At 38.2% G+C, this 17,666-nt stretch overlaps 1 protein-coding gene across 5 annotated transcripts in view; it reads left to right on the top strand.

Annotated features, from left to right (window-relative positions):
- The window catches only part of ARFGEF3 (ARFGEF family member 3), a 90,822-nt gene that overhangs the window by 27,217 nt on the left and 45,939 nt on the right, over nucleotides 1-17,666 (top strand). For 4 of the 5 annotated variants that reach the window (XM_032681924.1, XM_032681923.1, XM_032681926.1 and 1 more), the window contains exons 5-10: nucleotides 5,906-5,974; nucleotides 9,776-9,898; nucleotides 11,485-11,527; nucleotides 12,544-12,622; nucleotides 13,959-14,063; nucleotides 16,693-17,017. In XM_032681924.1, the coding sequence (XP_032537815.1) occupies nucleotides 5,906-5,974; nucleotides 9,776-9,898; nucleotides 11,485-11,527; nucleotides 12,544-12,622; nucleotides 13,959-14,063; nucleotides 16,693-17,017 (744 nt within the window). The remainder of the gene's footprint in view (nucleotides 1-5,905; nucleotides 5,975-9,775; nucleotides 9,899-11,484; nucleotides 11,528-12,543; nucleotides 12,623-13,958; nucleotides 14,064-16,692; nucleotides 17,018-17,666) is intronic. The other variant, XM_032681927.1, reaches the window with a different exon arrangement.

Below are 17,666 nucleotides of genomic sequence, written 5' to 3'. Positions count from 1 at the left end.
TTCTTATATTGCCTTTTAATCTTTTCCCTGCTGCCAGACATCAATGGTTACTGGTGGTGACAGTGCCAAGTTCTGCTAGCCAAGTTGTCCACACAACAGTGACATTGAATGGTCACTTGCCATAGCTTTTGTGTGTAATTATACACATATATTATCTGTGTATTATACATATCCAGATGTGCCACAGCTGTGCACAGATGCACCCAGATTAGACCTTCTCTGCTTATGAGCTTCCCATGATGAGGGCCACTGACACTATATAGCAATTAATCCTGTCTAGTCCTGGGGCAGCTGAGGAGAAACTTGTGTTCTAATAAGCTGTTCTGACACTGCCAGCCAGCTCCTTGAGTCCTCTTCCCTGGAACTCCTCATGTGTGTCTTTTGTGAGAGAGGAGAAAGATACCAAAACTTCATGTGCCATAGTGGTTGGTGTTGCAACCACAAAACTAGCTTATCTGGCTTTTTAATATCACTTCTCTGGATCAGATTGGGGTATGGTCTGGGGTAGGGTGAAATCTTCTGGCCAGCCAAACAGCCTATGCAGCCTCACTTCTTAGGTTGTCTTCAGGCTAACTTCTTGGCAGTTAATCTAGTGACTTGAAACAGTAAATTTAAATCCGCTGTTCTAACGTACAGTGCCACACAGAACATCTCCTTGATACAGTTTTGGTGGAACCTTCCATGTATCTGAGTGCAAAGGAGTTGTCTTCCCTCTCCCCTGCCCAAAAAATTCTCTTGTTGTCAAGAATAAATGTCAGAATTTTCCACCCAGTGGATATACCCAGTCTTTTTTTTCTTGACAGCTCTGTATTTACTTACATCCATATGTTGACTTACTTCTGAATAATTTTGATAACAGATGCATTTTTATTAATATAATATGCATTATGCATTATTTTATTATAATAAAATTTTTATTGGAGAACTCTTTAAACTTTTTGTTGGTATTTTTCAGTTTGGTATTTGTCCTTTTTCAGTTTTGTTTTACTGAGATTTGTATATTCTAATTCATAAAGTAATGCAGTATACCTAAATAGGCTGTAAAGGGGGAAATGCCCCTAGTGCTGCTAGTCAGCCTTTTTCTTTAATTTTCTCTGCCTTTAGTTGCTATAATTCTAAAGATAAAAGCTCCTGTCAAGTGTTGTAAAAAACTCTGAAGTATCGATTAAGCCTTAAATAATTTCTTTCCCTTCTACAACTGTACTACATGAGCAGGAGTTTCACTTGGTTTCATACCACCATGAACAGTGTTCAGCAGAAGTTCTATTTTAGTCCAGTGAACTAAATGGGCATTGTCTTCTCAGAGCATTCAGCTTGTCACTACTGATGATATGTGAGGTGCTCCTGTACCAAATACAGTCCTTATGTCTGAAGCCCTGATGCATTCATAATGCTGAGCAGCATTTATGGGTTTACTAATTCATAAGAGACACACTCTCTCTTTATAATTAAAATCTACTGTTTTGTACAGGGATACACGGTGACACAGTGTACATGACTTCATTAATACATTTGTTTCTCCTGCCCTTGTTTTCCTTCAAGACCAAAGAGTGCAAAATGGGCAGATTTCCAGTTATTCTGACAATAGGAGGACGTCTCCCATCCAAACTATTTTGCAGAAATACTGGATGACTGCTTTAAATGTCAAAACTACCGAATGAGATAGTAGTCCTGCCTTGTCTTCTGTTAGAGTTTTTCCCTAAGGGGCAGGATTTTGACAATCACCCCATGACACATTGTATCCAAGTTTACAAGCCTGCAAGTAAAGTAAATCAGGAAAGGCTTCTATTATGAATCCCACAAAGGGATTAGAGGTGGCTGCAAAATTGTTTTGTTTGTAAATTGTTAAGTTTTATACCTTTTCTCTCTTTCTTGGGGATACTACTTGCTTTCTTAAGTAGACCACAGTGTTTGTTTGACATGCCTCCTCCATAAGCTCTCCAATGTGACAATTGCTTTATACTACAAGTATGTGCAAAGCACTTGGGGAACTTGGCTAGCAACGCTTAGCAGCCTTACGATCTAAAAACATTCCCTCTTTTTCCCTTTTTGAGAGATCATAGAATCACAGAATAGTTTAAATTGGAAGGGACCTGAAAGCTCATCTAGTTCCAATGACTCTGCCATGAGCAGGGACACCATCCACTAGACCAGGCTACTCAAAGCCCTGTCCAACCTGACCTTGAACACTTAATCTCTCTTAAAATATGGGATCACGCAGAATCACAGAATGGTTCAGGTTGGAAGGGACGATGGTGGGTCATCTGGTCCAACCTCTCTGCTCAAGCAGGATCATCCTAGAGCACATGGTACAGGATGGATAGATATTGTAATGTCAGTTTAATTACATTGCGATTCAAATCTTGTACATTTTGTGCCAATTCACCTTCACTGTGGCATCAGAAGTAGGATTTTTTGGTTTTGTTTCTGCTTATTATGAAAATTACCCATGCATATGCTTTTATACTACAGTTGGTACCCTGGGACTCCAGGGAGTAGGAATTGTATTTCTTGTTCCATGACAGTCAGAGCTTTGAAAGTAGTTAAAATAAATACTTTCATGATGGATAAGCCATTTATGGAAATATGATCTCATTCAGGCATTTGCAAGATAATGCAAGCCAAGTAAAAAATCCTGGGGGTTATGTGACTTTGAAACTACCTCTACAGTCATATAAATTCCTTCTTTAAAAAAAAAGAAAAAGGAACAAAATGTGGTTTAGAGTCCACACCAGTAAGTAAAAGCTAATTTTCAATTTTGTTTTATACTGGAATTGCTTTGTAGTTACTAGGAATTGCTTCGTAGTTTTGTTTTTGCTTTCCCTACAAGTGGTGTCAAAACCAAAACATCATTGCCCAAGAAAGCCTATCTTTCTTTTCTTTATTTTTTTTTTTTTTTAACCAAACTGTTTGAATTAGTGTCATGAGTAGTTAAGCAACCTACGGGATATACTGTCTGGAGACTCAGTGTTCTTAGTGGATCTGAATGATTAAGTTTGGGTTTGTTTGGTTGGTTTTAATCCCGTTTTTCATCTCGTAATTTAAAAGAGAAGCCTGCTGTCTTCCTGTTTGTTCCACATAAATGGGAAAACATGCAAGTGTCTGGATCATTGCCAAGACTGTAAATGAGCCCTGCAGCAGCGCTGATGGGAATCATAGCTGAGAGCAGTTTTGTGTGTTGGTCAGAGACTGTGTTTCAGAACTTACAAATGACTTGTGAGGGAAGACCATAGCAGTGGGGCAAGCTAAGAATATACTGGCTGATAAACTTTGCTTCTGTCATTTGATTACACCAGATCATATGCCTTTTCTCCAGCTAATAGGTTCCCAGATCTTATTTTTTGCAAAAAGTAGCAATCAAAACTTAGTAGTCTTTTTGCTGAATTTCCCTTTTGTTTCATAGCAAGGTTTTGATCATCACTTCCTCACTGCACTTGATATCTGACCTTTCTATCATTCACCTGTTACTTGCAGGTTTTTGGCATTTGTGACAGAAAGGATTAGGCATATATATATATGTGTGTGTGCAAACTTTTCGTAATTCAGCTCTATAAAGGAGGGGAAATAAATAAAAAAAAAAAAAAAAAGGAGAGGAAGAAGAGATTTGGAAGACCAAGGGCTTAAAAGAATGCCTAAACTGGTGCACTTCTATGTGTTGTAGTATATTGACTTCCAGGTTTCGATCTCTGGAAAGCATTAGATAATAGCACATTCTACAAAGCCAAGATGGGACAAGAGAGCAGAAAATCCCATGAAGCAAATGAGGTTTTATAAGTAGGGAAATTCAGGACAGACAAACCACTGGTTTAGTCATGCACCTGGCTGTCCACTGCGGCTCTTAGTGTGGTAAGAAGAGATTTGTCAGTGGGAGGTGAGAGTTGTCTGTCTCTGGGTTTCTGAACTATGTTCTACACCTGTGTTTTACACAGCAGTGTCTGGAGAGTATAAATCACAGTTTTTTCCTTAAGTATTGAATATATATTTTTACCCAGCTGTTGAAAATAACAGCTCTTATAAATTATCTACTTCTTAACCAAATGAAATTATTGAGAGTTATTATAATTGACTGTTTACTTTTCTGTTATTCTATAGAATTTGCTCTGTTGACAGGAAAAGATGTATCACAGTTCCTTCTCACTGGTACCTGTCCATGTACTAGTAAATGATATGGATTGCAGAGACATTTGTGGAGTTCATATAAGAAATACAAAGCACAGCATTCTTAATCATTTGTAGTTAGAATTAGATTTATTTCTCTGGCAAGTTCAAGTGCTCTGTAGCTCATATCACTCCTTGCAATACTGAGGTAGGCTGTGTAACACTTTTAAGATGAGAAAATCCATTTTACCCATTTCAAAGAAAAGAGAAACCATGGAGAAGAACCATGGCTCAGAAAGTTTGCTTTGCTGTAAAGGTAAATGCTAAATACCTAAAAAAGAGTTTCTAGTGCAGGACTACTGTGCTTCTGAAGAGTAGTACACCCTTTTTTATTGCCATTACCTCTAGTATTTATCCACACTATTTGGCTTATTTTTATGAAAGACTGAGAGTCAAGGCAAGATAACACATACACACAGCTGTAAAATTGTCATTACACAATAGTTTTCTGGGAACACTTTTTATAGTAAAATCATCTTCTATAATAATAGGATCAAGCTCCTGATTGGTATTTTATTTACAAAATGAAGCAAACAATCAAACAAAAAAAACCCGAACAACCTTGGAGTAAGGTGTGACATCCTGTAGTGAAATATGTTTTTTTTCTGATGAGAAATATATTTGTAAAGGTGTTGTGCATTTCAGTGTGTACAAACTTTTCAATCTAACTCTCAAAATGCAAAGAAGGTTATTTATGTCTTTTTCCAGGAACATGTCACACTCATCCATGGACAGGCTCTTCTGTACTTTGCTTGTAGCTAACAATCAGTAATGCTAACTTATCTGATGGCCCTAATTTCCTTGTGAAGCAGAGAACAGTAGTTTTTAGAGGCTGAGAAGTTGTAGGGACCAAAACATTAGTGTTGATGTGATTGGTATTTGCTGGTACACTTATCCCAGGAAACTCATATTATTTCAGACCAAGCAAAACATAAATTCTGGCACTGGGTAAATTTTATGCTTTGAAGGAGAGAGAACAGTAGCTCAGACTCTCTGTCTTCTGTGAGGAAGGAGGGATTGAAAAGGAGGAAGGGAGAGGGGAGGACATCTCCAGATACTAAAGGCATCACACCGCAGCTCTCACCACGTTTCCCCACTAGACGTGGTAGATGACATCACATTCTCACTCTCCTTCTCTTTGAAGTAAGGTGTTAGATGGGGCTTTTAGTTCTTATTCCTCCTGCTGAGTTCAAGACAGGACAAGCCTCCCCTCATTAATTGGGACTTACGAATTGTTTTTTGGGTGCTCATTGTCAAATGACTATAATACACTTACTGGAAATATCCTATGCTGGGAAATCCTCATGTCAGGCAGTAATTAATAGCTTGTCTCACATAATACATATCTATTTGTGCCTCTTAAGTAATAACTTGTAGGCATTTTTCCTTCTTCCTTTGTTATACTAATAGAAATAAATTAAAGGACTGATTATAAATCATGCAAAGCTTGTGGTTAAAATATGAACGGATTCTGTCTCAAGGCCAGGGTTGATTGTCTTTCACACTGAGTTGTCTTTCTTTGGTGGTCATATGTAGGAGATAGCAATAAGTAATCCATTGGGTGTTACCTCTGGAGCCAACAGATGCAGCATCTCAGGTGGATCTCCTCTATCCCGGTAATACATGGTGCTAAGAAACTTCTGATGCCTGCTCTAAAAATTGAAAGGAGCTGTGGCACATGAGTGGGAAAGGGAGGCAATAACCAGTGAAACAATTTTTTTCCTTCCTCTCTCTCTTTTTTCGCAAGGTCCTGCTCTGTATAACATATACCTCTACATTTGAATTGAACGGGAGTTCAGTGTTGAAGATTGCTGAGGTAAGTGCCTCTGTCATACCGTGGCTTGTGTCTCTTAACTTTTCCCTGCTACCTACAGCATGACTTCCTTACATAATGTGGAATTAAACCAGTCCAAAACATAACTACCATTCTCTAGTGTAAGAAATAGTTGCAAGTTGGGCAGGTTTGACAGGCTTGCATGGGAAGAAGGCACTTTTGGAAATGGACCCGTAATTGTATATTACAGTGTTGCACATTTACTACTCATATTTACTTTACTTTGCTTTTCTTCTTTATAAAACAGCACTGTGCTGATTTCTTACCTACTTCAAGTCTAAAACTAATGAAGTTTCCTCAAGAGAGGTGTATAAGCCATAGTGCTTCATGTTAGCAGAAGTGCCTCAGTGTGTCTTGTTAGCCTTGTGTGCATCTTTTTCCTAAAACATCTAAGTAAAAGATTTAAGCATGCCTGTAGATGTATGATGCTATTAGTCACTGTACTCCCTTTATTCCATTAGATTTTAGTCTGAATTAAATTGTGTAGGATCTTTTGTTGTAGAAAAACATACCTGCAGGTATATTAAGTAAGCTTTTATGCGTGGGTGATATTTTTAGTACATTTTGTAGCAAGCCACAGTGTTGTTTGTTCAGGTTAGAGAAGATGCGCAGGAACGCTTACTCCTCCTGCGCAGCACACACTGTTGTGTGCAGAACGTATTATAAAATTATATTGTTAGCATGGTATGGGCAGAGGAAATGCCCATGAAAAAAATTAAAGATTATATATATGTCCTGTACTCCAGGTGTCTGTAGACATATAGAGACTTGTTCCTTCTCAGGTTTTTGTTATTGTGGGTGGGACTTTTGTAAAAAAAAAAACAAAAATCCCATGTGAAAGTAGCTCAATTTACCTGGATATTACAGTACTTTCCAAGTTTAAGAATAAAATTGTCCTTGCATTGTTCTACTGGAAGCTGAGAATGGGTCTGTAGAGATAACCAGGAACTGAAGAGAACAGCTTCTATTTTGTAACAAATGGGCTTTAAAAGTCCACAGTTCATGTATATGACATATACAGGAGAAAAAAAAGGTAGTAATCGTTCCAGATTAGCACAGCTTTGGTTTCTCTTTGGGCTAGGTGAGACAGTAAGGTTTACCTATGATGCTGCAGCAAGGATGAACTGAATTGGTGTTTAAAGCAAGTCACAGTTTTTTAAGTTCTACTAAATCCTCTTTATCAATGTCCCAAACTGAAGAAAACAGATTGTTTCCCCTACTGCAGTTTTTCTCAGTGGACTTTCTAACATGCAAGGCAAAAGTTGATGAATGCAGCTTAGTGCATCTCTTTGCTGTAGGTAAAGAGCTCTAGCTTAAATGAAGTACTTCCTGGGAAAAGTATTTGATGACTCTAAACCCTTCAGATTTCAATCTTTAAGAGCACTGCCTAAGACTGGGGGGGAAACGGTCAATCAGTCATGTTCTGTGTGCTATAAGCTGTATCAGAAATCATGTTTTCTGTTCTCTGTGTAAATTTGGATAATAACAGGGCTGTTATTCATAAAAAGCATCCTGGAAAATGGCAGTTGTCTCTCATAGACAGACATTAAACGCTACTGTTCTTGGTTGTTGCACTTCACTTTCATTCCCAAAGGCTATCCTGTCTCTTAAAAACCTTAGCTAGTGTACTGATACAAATTAGCACAGTGATGGTTCTTTTCTGTTATGGTGAACAAGAGCTCAACAGCAGGCAGATGAGGTGTGCCAGCAAAGTAAACAAAACTCATTTCCTTCAGTGAATTGGAACAAGCTGTAATACAGAGTGTTCATGTTTCTATTTGGAGTGTTTGGAGGTACAGTTATTTTCCCCACTTACCTTGAGAAAGTACTGCCTTAGTGAATGCCTAGGTCATTCTAAATAGCAAATCTTACCAGGCACATACATGCTTCTTCCTGCCCAGGTTTTAGGTAAGGCAAAGACTTTAACAGCTGGAATCACTATGCCTTTGTATCTGAATTCTGCAATGCATAAGCAGTAGGAAACAGAAAATTATTTCTCAGTTTAGCATGGTTGGTTAACCTTCTGACTTGCTCTAAGGGAAAGGTGACAAAAGGAGCTTTCTGTTCCAGTGCCCATGCTATTTGACATTTCTTTCCAAGTCAGTCCCTCAGTCCCTTTTCCTAGCCTGTATTCTGTAGCAAAGTGGGGCCACTGCAGAATTGGAAAGGTACTGCCTTTGTAACTGATAGAACTCTGTGAGGACTATCTCTGAAAAACAAAGCTACAGTCTAGCCATTTTGCACTGCCTGATCATCTGCAATTCACAAAATAATGGCATTCCAAATCTTTCTGAACCTTATCAGCTTTAAATTAAGAAAGCATCCAACATGAAGAGTACTACAATTTGTGGCTTAAGTATTAATAGTATTGAACATAGATTATTAGTATTAAAAATAAACTAAATCTTCCCCTGGACACCTTCCCATGCTTGCGTAGACACCTGCAAGAAAATTTAGTTCATGCTGTTTCTTGTTTTTATGTGCGTATTTGTTACTCCCATGTACCTTCTGGAGGTTTGTTTTGTTTGACTCTGTTGTGTTTCATTAGCTAACCCTTCTGTGTTTTGCCCTTAGTTGTGTTTTGCATGCCATAGAGCTGGAAGTCCCCGAATGCATGAAATTATCAAAATGTCCATTACACACCTCTTTGGAGCCCTGAGCTCTCGCATTTTTACTGATGATGCTTCATCAATGACTTTTCAAAAGGTACCTTGCCCAGCCATTTAGAGCACAGGCCTTCTGTAAGATTTGAGCTCAAGTGAACAGTATTATTGCTTACTAGCTCACATGGGGAGGGGAGAGAAGAAGGAGATATCAACCATGTTCTTTCCAGAAAGTCAGCCTACCTTTAAGAATGGTATTTCATCAATTAATTCAGGTACTCTAGAAGAAAACTTACAGCTTGAAAGAATGATCTCAGCAGCACTGGAATGGTTTGGCCTCTGCAAAGGGCTGTACATGGTTAACAGGCTTTTAGGGGTTTTTTTGTCCATTGGAGTTCAGGTGATAGCTGAATGATGGGCAAAGTTGGTCCAGGCCTTCTTTTAACTTAGAAGACCATCTTCATCACTGACCTTAAACTAAATAAAATCCTTTTAATATCTGAGGGGATCTTAGAACCTCAAAAAAGGGCATTAAGAATGAGACATTCTGTCAGTTTGGTCCCTTATATGCAAATGCATACAACTAACCCATTCTACTGTGTTGTCAAAGAAGATAATCAGTCTCAGGTTCTCATTTGCATAGTGTTTCTTGCATGAGATAACGAACAACATCCATACATTTGAAAACCTCTGGGATGTTCTCTCTCTGTTTAGTTGAGAAAGAGAAAATAAGGCAAGAGTTTCTGTGTGTGATGTCTTGAATCACTCAAGATATAGTTTGTATTTAAGAAAACTTGAAAAATTGGAGGATATTTACATTGCAGACATAGACTTGCAGGAGCTGGTTACAAGTAAGTATCAAGAAATGAACAATCGAATCCACTTTTAATGAATTATCTACAGAGCAAGGCAAGTGCCAAAATCACTTGTATTTGACAGGAGACTTTGCCAGTTTTGCCCTACCATTCTTGCAGCTGTGAGACTGATGAATTGCATGCTGCTTCTAGATACTACTTACTTGGTTTCTCATACTGCTGAAAACTTCTAATGTGCTAATAAAGCAATAGTAAGGAAGGCTGACTATCTGCATGCGAGAGACCTTGGTATCGATACCTCCTCAAATGTGTTACTGGTAAGTTACAGTTCATATCTTTGTACTACTATCTTGTTTCCTTATCAGGTTTGCATTGAGACATATGTATCTAGCTGTCACCAGCGGAGCATTAACACCGCTGTGCGGGCAACCCTCAGCCAAATGTTGAGTGACTTGACTTTACAGTTACGACAAAAGCAAGAAAACATGGTGAGCCTTCTGGCATCAACAAATGGTTCCATGTCCATGGCTGCATACCTTTTTGTTTCTCTGAATGCAGTGTGTTGTACTGGCTTATTGTGCCTTATGGCTTTTATTTGACACTTCTGCAGTTAATCCTGTTTAAAAGCTTTTTTTTGGGCTTTGACTCTGCCTGCCCCAGAGCAATCTATCGGAAACTCGGCTCTCACATTGTCAGCTCTGGTTGGCTGATTTTTTTTTTTTAATTTTTTTTTCCCCCTTCCATTAAACAAAAAAGGCTTTGTTCTGACATCAGACTGCCTTGACCTTTTCCATTCTTTTGTTTTCTTTGCTTGTTTTCCTAAGATTCATTGAAATCCTTCTGCTAAAAGTTTTTGCATGACAAATATTTACATAAAGAAAACAAATTCTCAACTAAGGAAAGTGTAATTGAGGTTTTTCTTCTGCTTTTTTTTATTGAAGATAATTTTAAGCTCATGAAATTCTTTGCTTGGTTGTTAGCAAAACAAAAATAATTCTATTTATTGCATTATTAGAATCCATAAGAGCTCTTTGAGTGAAATCCCAGCACATTTTTGGTGAAACTGTGAATATTCTGGGTACACATGGATTTACATTGACTTTTTACATTTGTTAGTGCTGCTTTCCTTAATATCATATTGTCAAAAAAGTACTATTTGTAAAAGTCAGTTTCCATGTATTAGGAAATTTTAAGGACTGCAGTTGTGCAGATTATTTTCCTTGCATCTGTCTTGGGTTAAGACAATCCCTTCTATTTTGGATTAGTAGACTAGATTACTTTTATCTTACTGAACAGCTGCAGACTAGAATTGCTCAGTTTAAGTAAACTTGTCTTCTGTTTGAGCTAAGTAGGTTCATTTTACTAGCCAAAATATTTACCAAAAACCCCAAACAAACAAATACAACCAGTAGTTTTGAAACTTCAGTTTGGGTCTACAAATTTTGTTAGTTTTTGGGTCTTCAATTTGTTAGTTCTTTTCTTAGCTGAGGACTAGGTAAAAGCATATGAGAGCTGCATTTAATACCTGGCAGTTTCTTATTGATGCTTGAGAGAAGAATTTGGCTTGACCCCTTTGTGCACTAATGGGAAGAATCCTATACCACACCGCATGATGTAAGAGGTCATTTCCATTTCCTGACTGCCATTAGTTCTGTTGGTACTGTAACTTTAACAATACCAATGTTCTAAACTCTCTAATTCTCAATTGATTTTGGTTTCTAAGTACTTTGTGAAGTCTAAACTATGATTTCCTCTCAGTTATTTTCAATGCAACTTACATGCCTAGTTATTACTAAGTTGTTTTAGGTGTAGAAAATCCCTTAAGAAGTTAGAAATTCTGGTTCAGCTCAGTGAGATGTGAGTTTCTTAAATCTAAATAACTGTTAAAACAGATCTTAAGGAATTTTTAAAAACATTTTACAAAAGCTTCACTTAAAAAAACCCTAACAAACAAAAAGCCCAGAACAGACAGAGGACACAAATTTCTTAAGAAAGCTCTGCTGTCAAAGTATTGCTTCTATGGTGTTTTTCTGCTCCTTGCACCAATTACACCACCTTTGTCTTTCCTCAACAGACAATTGAAAACCATGACACCCTGCAAAAATTCAAGAGTCAAGGTACTTGTAACACTTTTTTAGTGACTCCTTACACTCCAGCTTTTTTATTCTTAACTTTCCTTTCATCAACACAGTGCAGTTTGATGTCATGGGAATTGCACCTTCAGGTTTTCGTACCTTCTCCATAGCTTGATGTTCTCTCTGTCACCCGTGGTAAGAACTGAGACAGCCCTGTTAGCTCCTGGTATATTCAGTTCTGTCTTCATTTGGACCATGGTAACAGCATTGCATTCAACATTGTAATAAATTATTGTTTCAAAATGCTAACTTCTGTAATTAAGGCGTTTCAGTGTTCTGGAGAAAGTTTTAGTAAGTGGCTTTACTTCCTAAATTGAAAGAGATTCATGGAGTAGGATGTGGAATCTGTAAATGATTGTGTTACTATATTTCAGGCCAAAGATGCTGTTTTTATAATGGCTGCTTTTGAAAGCACATCACTATTGAAGGTGTGCTTGCGCTTGCCAAATAATTATTTTACAGGAGATGTTTTTCTACTCCCATTCTGGCTTAACTTTCAACATGTTCTCTGATAGATAAAAATAATCCCTGCTTTTGACCTTCTCAAAGGATTTTTGCAGAACTTGTGTGAATGGAGGCTAAAATCTTTGAAGAGCACAAGCATCTTCTTTTAAGATCAGAACCTGGTCAGACACCAGAAGCTGTACAGGAGAGACAAACTGCAGGGAGATACAGCAATTGGCTGCCATGTAGAAATACTGGAGCCTTTTTTATTATTTAATTGTATACTTATTCTATTATCTGAATTGGATTTCAGCTAATCTTCTGTAAATGCATGTAAGCAATCAATGCGCTCTCTGGATTTAATACTGCTGCTTTTGCATTTTGTGGAGATCACTTTCTAATTTAGGACTTTTCCTACTGCATCTTCTCTGTCAATTTTGGTAGCCTTGCTCCTTGTTTAGAAGCTTTGACCAGCTCTGAAAGTCCATGCAGTGAATTGAGGTTATAATCCAGTAGCTCATATGTAATGCCTCTGATCTTTGTCCTTTTTGGAGGTACTTCGGTGGAGTCTCTTTGTGATGATGTTGTATCTGTCCTCACTGTGCTCTGTGAGAAGCTCCAGGCTGTCATAAAGTGAGTTATTTCAGTTTATAGTTTCAATTTATTACCTGGAGTTTGAGCGTTTCATTGATATATGTGATTGTACTGTTGTAGTTCTAGAATTAGGAAACAAAGCTGTGGTTAAACAGAGTGTTTACTAGAGGAAATATTGCTCATGATGCATTCATTTAATCCTTGCTTGAAATGAGGAGTTAATTTGCCTTCTTTGTGCACTCTTCAGCTTTAAAAAGCTTCCAGTAAGTCTAACCTGTAAGGAACTTCCATACAGCAGCAAAATACTTATCAAAGGAGAAGTTTTCTGGCTGGAAGCAACTGTCATAGAAAGAACAACAAGAGCCATGGAAAGACCTAACAGAAACTATACTCAGAACGAATGAATATGTACTTCTTAGAAAGGCACCATTTATCCAATTGAAGTAATTTGCATTATCAAAAAATTCCTTAAATTTAGGAATATCATAGACTCTACTTACTTGGAAATGCATGAGCATAACTTTAAAATGGGGTTGTTATGGGCAGTAATAGAGTGTTATATGCTCTACAATTTTCAGGAACTTACAGAGCCAGAAACAGCACAGACATCTGTGTGCAAATTTTCTATAGACTTTTCTCCCACAAGTGTCTCTAATTACAGCAAGATTTGAAAGGGAAGAGTGCCTTACTTAGCATTATTTAATCAGTATCAACATATGGGAAAATAAAATCAGGAGTGCAGGGATGCCTTCTGCATGATCATGCGAGTGTCAACTGCAAGATGATGATGATGATCTGCATTAAGGCACGTTGTAAGAAGTGTATCAGTTCCAGGCACCCACAGGTTCTTTAGTATTCTTTCTCATGAAGTTTCCTTTATATTTATGGTTCTGACAGAGTACCTGGCAAGGCCCTGAAAGGTAGCTATGTTATCATGCAACTTTCTGCCTGTAGACATTGACTTCTGACAGTTGTGGCTATCACCAAGAGAGGAGGAAAAAATAACCAGAAGAGAGCAGCTTAAATGTGTTTCGGATTCTCTGAAGACACTAGACTAGTTCAAAATCCTCTATCGTCTCCTTTTCCTCTGTTTAAGGCTTCCTACCTTCTCAAGTTTAGATTGAATTTGAGTAGTTACTTCTGTTTTATTCTTCCTCTTTTTTTCATTGAGATTTTTTTTTAAAGTAGCAGATCACTGCATGTGGCCAGTACAAAATAAATGGGATGATGGTGATCACACCATTATAAATGGATAAAAAGAAGCAAAATAAATCAAATACTGTAAAATATGCTATAATTTTCAAGTGAACTTAGTTATTTCAGAAAATTAAATAATCTTTGTTTTAATATGATGTGAATGGGATCTTTTTGCCAGTGACAATCGGCAACTTCAGCTTCTTTACTTGGAGTGCATCCTTTCCATGTTAAACAGCTTCTCTCCCAGCATGCACCAGCACAAAGGATTCACTGATCTAATATGGTGAGTACTTCTGAAGACTAATGCAAATACTAAGTTTGTAAATATAAAAGGACCTTCTCCCCCAGCCATGCAAACAAACCTGTAATAAGCCTCCAGATGTGAGCAGAGCTTGATGTTAACCTACTGTCAGTTCTTTCTGTGCTTTGTATAAGATTGAGTAGGACCTCCTGCTTAGTGAGCACGTTAAATCGTGGTAGTGAATTCCTGTAATGAAGTCCAGTGTATTTATCCAGAAGAGAAAATCTATTATACTTTCTGCACTAGTTTGGATTTGTGTGTGGCATTAAACACAAAGATATTCTGCTTGTCATAGGAGTGTTCTGTAGATATTCTTACTGGTCTGATACAGTAACACAGGAAGATAAGCAAAATTAATGTCAAATGATGGGCTGGTGACCAGAAATGCTTATGACCTGCATTGTGTAAGGGCTGAGGCTAAAGAATCTTCATGATGCTACCCCTTTAATCAAGAAATTCTCTTTTTTATACACTTCACCAGAAAGGCTTGATGTCTTTAGTGTTCCTATCTACCTCTAAATTGTTTGATACCATCACCTCAGGGCACCTTAAATAATCCTTTTCCTTCTTTTTATTTGAAATAGTGGAGTTTTTATAGCCTGTGGATAATTGAGTCATAGTAATAAAGCAAGAATGTAGCTAATATGCAGTTCCTTGCAGCCCATGCCCATCTTGTGACTTTGTCAGGTGATTGTATTAAGGAAAGATATATGTGACTGTTAATGGCAAAGGTGTTTCTTGTACTGTGTAATTTTTGAAACTGAAGTGTTTGACCTGGGCCCAGTTCTAAGGATGGAATATGTAATGGTACCCATAACTTCCTTTGCTGTCCCAGGAACATCAGTGGCTGCTGGAATGGGAGGTCTTCAGGTTGATAACACTTGGCAGTGTTGCACAGGGACCCTGTGCTGAGGCCTCTTAGAGCTCTAATATAAGAGCAGAACTCTCTTTTTCATGAAAAATCCACTTCAGAAGTTTCTGCCTTTGAATTTCACCCAACCCTTTGTTTATGCTTATGTGACTGACTGTGGGGCCATAGTATAAGCAAGGTCACTGAAATGATCTTGGTTAAAAGAAAACACTTCCTGTTTTATTTTAAGTCTGCATCATTTTGATGATCCAGTTCATGATGCAAATCTGCAGGTGTTTGAAACTGTGTACCTGCAGGGCAACCCACCAGGGCTTCTTCAGGGACTTCTTAATCTGCATTGCTGCCAAGGAATATGCATCCTTCCAGCGACCTGCTTATGTGGGAGGAAAAAAACCCAAAGCACTAGGAAAGCATGAAACAGTTTAAACTGCAAACATCGTTTTGAATAGATAGTAGTATAAGTACACACCAAACATTACCAGTCTGGTGAAGTTCTGATCCCAACTGGTAGCTGTTGTTATTCTTAAATGAGCCGTTGCCTAAATGCACATACACAGCTTTCTCTCTGACTGGTGCTTTATCGTCAGTTCTCAACAGAAGATAAAGAAGGGAGTGGACAGAGAAGATTTACCTCTGTTCTTCTGACAGTGTTCTCCATAATTTGATACAGATACACTTTGATAGGACTAAGATGTTTGGGGAATATATTGGTGTTACAACCTGTGATTACACCTACTTTGAGACAGGCACATTTCTTTAAACAATAAGTGTGAATTGATGTGATTTGAAATGTTCCTGGTTGGAGAAATAAATAAGCAGACTCAAAGTCATTATCTGATTCTGATTAGAGCTGTTTTTCTTTCTGTGACTTCAGGAAGCCAAGCTGCTTCAGCAATCATGTAAAGAGAAGCAACAAAAATTCTGGACTGCATAAAAATCTTGAGAAAATAAAATGTACTTACCTGTGAGGATATATTTACAAATCGTTACCTGTCATTTGGTGCTTGCTCTAGGCACTAGCTTGAACCTCTGAGGCATGGGTGAAAACCAAGTTTGGGACTCATTCTAATGCAGCACTTGGCTTCATAAATTAAGGTCTTGCAGACTGACGTAAAATGTCAAGTGCATGAGTGCAAAGCTGGAATAACAGCTAATGGAGGAAAGTGCTGAGTTGGCTTTGGCTCTGCCAAAGAAGAGTGATCTGCTGGTGTTGAATCACTTAACATGAGTGCTCATGCAGAAAGACAGTTGATTATTTAGTGTATAGTGGCATATGAGTAGTTATTGTGCACACTTTGAGTTATTGTGGACAGCTTTAATTATGTTTTCAAAAGCCAGCAAAACAGAGTCTCACAGCTAAGGGTGCTTACTAAAATACATGCACATGCAGTTCAGTGGTGGAAAATTAGGTCTTCTAGTTAACATAGATTAGTACTTGTTTGGTCAGGTTTTTTACAGCTCCTGAGTTGGACTGAAGAAGAGATGCTTAGCAGTAGAAACCTGGAATTTCTACCTTGCAATCATGTTTCTAAAGCACCCAAAGGTATTTCCATATGTACTATCATGCTGATGCTTGGGAGATGAAAAAAGCCTGGCATAATTTGTTGTTCTGTCTAAACACTGCTGTTGACTGATCATTAAAACAAGAGTGTGTATCTCATTTAATCATGGGTTATTTTCAATCTGTTCTTGTGAGATTATTTTTTTCTGTTTACCATCTGCTGCTGTTCTCTTTCTCAGGAAGCAACTGTGTCCAGCCCTAGTAGTAATCTTGGGAAATCCAATCCATGACAAAACTATCACCTCTGCCCACAGCAGCATCTGTCTTGAGGCTGATTCACCTTCCTCAGGGATCTCTGATCATGGCCGAGGTTCAGGTTGCTCCTCCACAGCACCTGCCCTTAGTGGGCCCGTTGCACGGACCATATATTATATTGCAGCAGAACTGGTTCGACTGATGGGGTCAGTGGAATCCATGAAGCCTGTGCTACAGTCTCTATATCACCGGATTTTGCTTTACCCACCACCTCAACATCGAGTAGAAGCCATCAAAATTATGAAAGAGGTAGGATAATCACATGTACAAGTCCAGGCAGGTAAAGCAAAATGTTTATTTAACAGTAAATGTTGCTGAAATGTGTATACCAATCCATTTTAAACCTTCCCACCTAGGGATGTTGAAATCGTCCTTTCTGAGCAGAGCTGTTACATCAACACCACTCTGACAAATATCTTTAGTTTTATGAAGCCATAATAGCTCTATTTTTCTCCATAATGCAAGTTACTGTGGCAACTCCGTCAGTGTTCGTGCTGTGGTACTGCATGGAGCAGATCCTATCACTGCATCATGACTGCTCTTTTGGGTGAGATAGAGTATAACGAACCAGTTCGCAGCTTCTTTGGCATCCTTCCCCACTCTCTGCTCTTGCTAGAAGGAAACATTCATCCTCACAATATAGTTTCCAGGCATTAAGGTGAATATATGCTTTGATTACTTGCCATTTTTTTGAACTACAATTTCTTTGAGCATTTTTTGAATAGCCACAAGGAAGCTGCTAATGGCTTAAGCAGCCATTTCAAGACCAGTCCTTTCTGGCCTCTTGCCCAGTGCCTCTGAGAGCACTAGAACTGGAGCACAGTGAGACTTGTTTGAGCACCAGCTGAAATCATGGACTCTTCCATTCCACATGGGAGCTTTCTTCTCATGTTGTGTA

Source organism: Chiroxiphia lanceolata, chromosome 3 (genome assembly GCF_009829145.1).
Source record: "Chiroxiphia lanceolata isolate bChiLan1 chromosome 3, bChiLan1.pri, whole genome shotgun sequence".
Taxonomy (NCBI): Eukaryota; Metazoa; Chordata; class Aves; order Passeriformes; family Pipridae; genus Chiroxiphia; species Chiroxiphia lanceolata.
Note: the sequence above shows the minus strand (reverse complement) of the source record. Positions and strands in the feature narration are given on the sequence as shown.